Source organism: Gossypium raimondii, chromosome 13 (genome assembly GCF_025698545.1).
Source record: "Gossypium raimondii isolate GPD5lz chromosome 13, ASM2569854v1, whole genome shotgun sequence".
Taxonomy (NCBI): Eukaryota; Viridiplantae; Streptophyta; class Magnoliopsida; order Malvales; family Malvaceae; genus Gossypium; species Gossypium raimondii.
Window position 1 is genome coordinate 55,160,176 of NC_068577.1, and position 6,380 is coordinate 55,166,555.

At 31.3% G+C, this 6,380-nt stretch overlaps 1 protein-coding gene across 1 annotated transcript; it reads right to left on the reverse strand.

Annotated features, from left to right (window-relative positions):
* Nucleotides 1–257: 257 nt before the first annotated feature.
* LOC105783815 (cytidine deaminase 1) lies at nucleotides 258–1,311 on the reverse strand. The gene has a single exon (XM_012609474.2). The coding sequence runs from the start codon at nucleotides 1,242–1,244 to the stop codon at nucleotides 306–308; it is 939 nt and encodes a 312-aa protein (XP_012464928.1). The 5' UTR covers nucleotides 1,245–1,311; the 3' UTR covers nucleotides 258–305.
* Nucleotides 1,312–6,380: the final 5,069 nt, after the last annotated feature.

Consider the following 6,380-nt stretch of genomic DNA (forward strand, 5'->3'; position numbering starts at 1 on the left):
TGTAAAAGCCGATTGAATTTTAGTTCGATTGGCATAAATATTTTTGTCAAGAGGATGTTGGTTGAAGTAGGTAATTCTAAACAGAGCTGATATGATGAAATTGTTAGATAGACATTAGTTAGAAAGCATCAAAAAGATTCATATTATTCTCATTAGCTTGTTGATTTACAAATTCTGGTTTCTTAAACCAAACCCAGATTCTTGTTCATGTTTTTTCATTAGTTGATTCATAAATTCTCTTCTTTCTTTTCCTGCCATTTTTAAACCATTACAAATGATTATATTTATATATAAAAATATATAAATCATACTTGATACTCACATTTTAACATGTTTTTGTTACAATGAAACACCTTAAACTCACACTTAGGCGAAATACACTGTAAAAGCAGCTTCGCTGTATGTTCTTGTTTGATAACAGCATCAGCTGTCTCCACCAGAACAGCCTTAACGATCCTCTCATACCCTCCGCCGCCACCGCTCGCGACGTACGCCACGAGCGCCGCCTGAACCGGTGGTAAACTGGGGTTATAAGCCGCCGATTCCATGTAAGACCCTTTGTATATCTTCCCTTCCACGTCCACTAACGCCGCCCCTGATGGACACCCGCTGTACGGCGCGTGGGATGCATTCGCCGCTTCCAGAGCCGCGTACTTTGAATCGTCACCGTCGCCGTTGATTTCGCCGTTGCGGGTATCGGAGCAAAACGACAAGCCGTTTCGGTGAGGCTCGAGGAGAAGAGGGACGTCTTTTTCCAGCAAATCATCGGGGCCGAACCTGTGAGGTAAAAAATAAGATAAAGGAGCAAATTGCATGTCTTTATCGTTACGATTGTTGATCGTTTTGTTTTCTTTTTCCTTCTCGGTGGCGGTTATGAGGATGTTGACATCGGGGGCGGCGCGTAGCTCTTGGAGGAACTGGCGACAATGACCGCAAGGGGCGGCGGAGACGGCGAGGAACTTGAGACATGATTCCGCATTGAGGGAAAGGTTGGTGATTAAGAATTGCTCGGCGTGGACGGAATGGTTGAGAGGGAGACCCGGGAATTCCAGATTGACTCCAAAAAAGATCCGACCCGATGAGCCGACCCCGACGGCGCCGACGTGGTAGTTCGAGATTGGCGGACGGGCTAAGGCCTGGGCGGATTTGACCAACGACGGCAGGAGATGGAGCACCGTTTGCCGTGATTGTTTGGCCATTTGTTCGACTTCGGCAGAATCGATTACGAATCTGGGTCGGTCCATGTCGATAGATGGGTTAATGGGTTGACCCGGTCGGAGACGGTGGAACGAGAGTTCCTTAAAATGAGGAGGAAGGTACAAGAGGAAGAGGAAGGCAGTGAGTGAGGCTTATTTATAATGGGGAATCGGTTAAAGTAACTTTTTGTTACTTACTAACTTTTACTGCTATTACAGACAGTTCTTTTTACTGTATGGGTAGTAAATTTTGGTAGGTCCATATTATTTAGATAGATCCATCAAATCATGGAGACATAACGATATCATGTGGGAAGGAAAAAATTAAAAAACAATATGATAAAAAACATATATATAAAAAAACATAAAATACAAAATGTGATTATTATATTATTTTTTCAATTAAAATTTTCGGTAAAGTATCATAAATTGCATTTTGTTCCATTTAATAAAAAAATAGGCAAATCAACCTCTATACGTTATATCAAAAAAAAGAATTGGCCCGTGTTAAAAATTGCTCTCTATACATCATCATAAGGTATACTAACACACCACATGTCACTGTTTTGGTGTGTGTTAATACCAATTTACTCTTTGATCTGACATAAAGAAAGTATTTTGTCTATATTTCAGTAGATGGAACAAAAAGCAATTTAACTTTTAATACAATAGTCTCCGTGGTATTTTTATCGTCTTTTTTTTTGAACAATCTCATTATAGGTTTGATCATATCTGCTCTTTTTGACACAATGCCTAGAACTACCTATAGCCCCTCCCCGACCCTTAAATAGGAGGATAATGCGCTTCAACGCACTCGAACTCACATCCTCCTACATTGGCAACAATGTTCATGCCATTCGAACTAAGAATCAGCATCAAATTAATCTTATTTAATAAAATAAAAACAAAACATTATAATAATGTAAATTATAAAATTGAAATTGAAAATAAAAAGCTTATTACTATCTCATAATTCATATTTACCATATTTATATATTATTACATATCATATTCATATTTAATTTAATCATTCATTTGAAAGAGACAGGGATTTTATTGAGTGAAAGCAAGAAACTGAGTGTGAATGAAAATGGATTCTCTATTCAATGGGGGCTATTATTGATTGAAAATAAGCACACATTTTAGCAACCCACAAATAGAAATAAATAAAAATGAATTTAAAACATTAAAAAAAAGATCCATTGCTTTTTGTTTTTGTTTTTATTTTCTTTTTCTTTTTAATCTAACTTATTGATAAAATCTGCCGATTGAGTCTTAGATCGATAGCATCCAACAATCAACTTCAAAACCTATATAAATGCAACAACAACAAAAACCATAATAATTTATCTTAATCTGTCATCAAATTCTGGCATTTTGCAAACTTTAATTTTCAAAAGATAAAGCCAAGATTTGTACAATTTTCCCTCTTCAGGAGGGCAGCTGTACAGCTATGAATATTTTATATAATTATAATCTCCATCCACAACCATTTTATTGATTTTTGTTATTTATTTTCTACTTATTGATTACAAAATATAATTATTCTAATATTTATTATTTGAATTATAATTGCAAGTATTTCTTTTCAAAAAATATCTTATTTTAAGTTTCACGTATCACTTATATTTTCATTGGCATGATTTTATTTTACATTTATTTATTATATCAACAAATAATTATATTCAATGAATATGAAAATAATTTTAAAAATAATTATTAAATTATTATTTAGACTCTACAAACAAATCGAGAGATTGACAGATATAAATTAATTATATAAGTAAATATGATACTTATCAGCAATTCCAACCAGAGACAAAATCCACTAGCTATAAAATTCCAATTGGATGAAACTGAAATAAGAATCTATCAATGCACACGTTATTTATAATAATAATAATTAATCATTCAGAAATCTGTCTCGTCGGTGTTGGAAGATAATTAGGTCTATATACATACACATACATGTCTTTTCCAAAGGAGCTAGTGGGTCTTTGTTGAAGGGCATGTTGGCCACTCAAAAGTTGCATGATTTCGTTATGGAAATGAAACCTTCCAACGCATGCAAAAAATAATAATTATACGAATTAACTTGATTATACAAGTATTGTTGTTAATGTAAGAGGATGTAGGTCCGAATACACTAAAGTGCATTATCTTCCTATTTATGGGTTACGGAGAGACTATGAATAATTTTAAACATTATATCAGAAAGAACAGATATGATCAAAACATATAATAAAATTATTCAAATATTCATATGTTTATATTTTTATACTACATTTTTATCGACTCACGATATGTTTAAAACCGTATATAATAAAATTTAAAAACATGATATAATAACAAAATGATAAAGCTAGAAGGCTTAATATTGTAATGTTTTGGATTTAAACTCTTTGATGTATAAGTATTTTTAAAAATTTTACATAAAAGATAAAATTAACCTCAAAACCATATCTATTACTTATTAAAAGTAATTGACTTATGGTAAACTTTTTACTGAACTGGTGATCCGGTTGAAAATGACACAGACTCAGTAAAACAGTTAAATATAATTTATTATTGAGTTGAAGACCTAAAAACGAGAGATTTATGATAAATTCATTACGCAGTTAGTGACCCGGTTAAGAGTACCACCAACTCAATAAATTAATAAATAATAGATAAATATTCTTATCATAATTTAATTTGTTTTCTGATATTTTATTCGTATTCTCGTTTTTGTTTTAAAACCCATATGCTTATTATTTGTCCAAGTGATGCTGACATTGGGTGAAATCTTTGTTTATCTTAGTTGCTGCAAGCTTGCAAGCATTTGTTTTTATTCTATACTGAAAAAAAGCCTATTTTGATTAAAGATATATTAGCCTTTTTTTTTCCTCTGACACTAAAATTGTACCCTTGGTGCCTCTTGATCATCGCCTATGAGTTCAAAGATGATGACCTTACCATGGTTTAGTTACATTTGTTGGTGTTAATTGAAAATGAGAGTCTTACATGGTATGGGTTGGATGTTGATAAGGGATGATATTCAATTTGTTCATAGGAGGAAGGATTATATGAAACCACGATTCCACGTTATTCCTATCCCTTTCCAATAAGAGAATGACAAATCAGATTTTTTTTCTCCTAAACTTTAGTATTTTTAGTTGGATTTGAATTTTTTTTCTCTTGTTCATAGTTGTTTTTGAGGGAAAAAAATTCGATAAGAAATAATTAGGTAAAGGTGTTGTGGAAGTTTTTATATTAGTAGTCAGATTATATTTTGTCACTTTTATTTAAAAAATAGATAAATTAATCCTTGTACCTTAAATCAAATAGTAAACTGGTCATTTTTGTTAAAAAGTACATTCACTTCTACTAGCGAAATAACCAGATAATTACACATGACATGTCACGTGCACCTTATGCTGATGCATAGGAACTAGTTTTTAACTTTAAAAATTGATGAAATTTTTGACAGAATGACTAATTTGCTTTTCGATTTAACGTATAGTGATTAATTTATCCATCTTTAAAATAAATGAGACAAAATACAATTAAACTCTTAATATAAAGAATTCTATGATACATTTATTGAAATAAGCATACAATCATTTATCAAATCTAAAATGTCTGCCCTCAATTCTATTATGGTGGTGTTGGTGCCTTAAAGTGTTAGAATCCTAATCATGTTAAGAATTATAGACCAATCTCCTGTTGTATAGTTAATAAGTGCGTAGCCATGATATTGGTAAAGAAGATCACCACATGGTTCCTACAATGATTACTCTTTATACAAGACAAAAGCATCATGACTAAGAACACATTAATGGGAAATGAGCTTGGTAGGGGCTATAGTAGAAACAAATTATGTGCACTAAAAATAAACATTGAGATTGAGTTTTAGTTCGATTAGTATCGATATTGTTACCAGTATAGGAAGATGTGGGCTCGAATGCGTTGAAGCACATTATTCTCCTATTTAAGCGTTGAAGTGAAATTATGAATAATTCTAAACATTGTATCAAAAGAAACATATATGGTACGAAGAGTTTAATGTTAAAAAAAAACATTGAAAATGGTGACCATCCTCATTTTGGGATCCTTATGAATATGTTATCCAAACTTTTGGATATTGCCATTGAAAATGGCATTTTTTTTCTCCATCCAAAAGGTCATAGAATAATTAAAGAAAAAAGGTAAAAAAAAAACTTCTTTAGTCCCTTTTAAATTTAAAATTAGTGAATTGATCCCTCTAAAAAAAATTAGAACAATTAATCACGAAGTTAATGTTTTCTATAAATTGCCCTCACATTTTACACATTCTGTCAATTTAGTCCTAATTTAACAAATTTATCCCGCAACATTTGTGAGAATGTTGAGGCTGAATTTGTTGATTTTTTAGAATTAAGGTCAAAACGGCAAAATATATAAACATTAAAGGCTAAAATTGTTATTATACCAATCAAAATTATGTACTATTGATGGAAAACATTAACGCTGTGATTAATTGTCCTTAGTTGCTCACTTTCGAAATTTACAAGGACTAAATTGCTTCAAATTTATTGAGAGGGACTAATAAGTGTGTTAATCGTATTTTATCAAAGACTTGCATGATCTAAAGCGAAAATTTTGGAATTATACTCTTGTGAATAGTTTTTTTTAAGGGTAAACTATATTAGTAGTAACACAATTACAAGGGTTTTTTGGTCATTCAACTATGAAAAGCCACAAAATTGTTACCCAACTATTAGTAATTTTCTTTTTGGTCACCTAACTATCTTGGATTTTTGGGTTTTCTATTTTTACATTAACTAGTTGGTGATAAAAAATACAAAATTAAATAGTTGGATGATCAAAAATTTTTACTAATAGTTAAGTGACTATTTTGTAACTTTTTATAGTTGAACGATAAAAAATAATAGTTCAGTGAACTCTACCGTAATTTACTCTTTTTAAGAGTAAAGAATAATGTAATTCTAGTTTGAAAATGAAAATAAAAATGGTGACCCTTAATAAAATTTTAAATGGATCCTGAACTAATGGAATACGTTGGTTCAATTGAAAAGTTGGTTTAGTTTAAAGCACAAAATTTGAGATTATCTCTTTTTATTTTTGGTCACCCTAATTTTTTTTAAATTTAAGAACTGCTGTTAAGATTTTTTTTTTTTAGAATTTTGATTATTTTGATTATTT

Coding starts and splice junctions, on each gene's coding strand:
- LOC105783815 (XM_012609474.2), bottom strand. CDS start 1,244: ATGGACCGACCCAGATTCGTAATCGATTCTGCCGAAGTCGAACAAATG.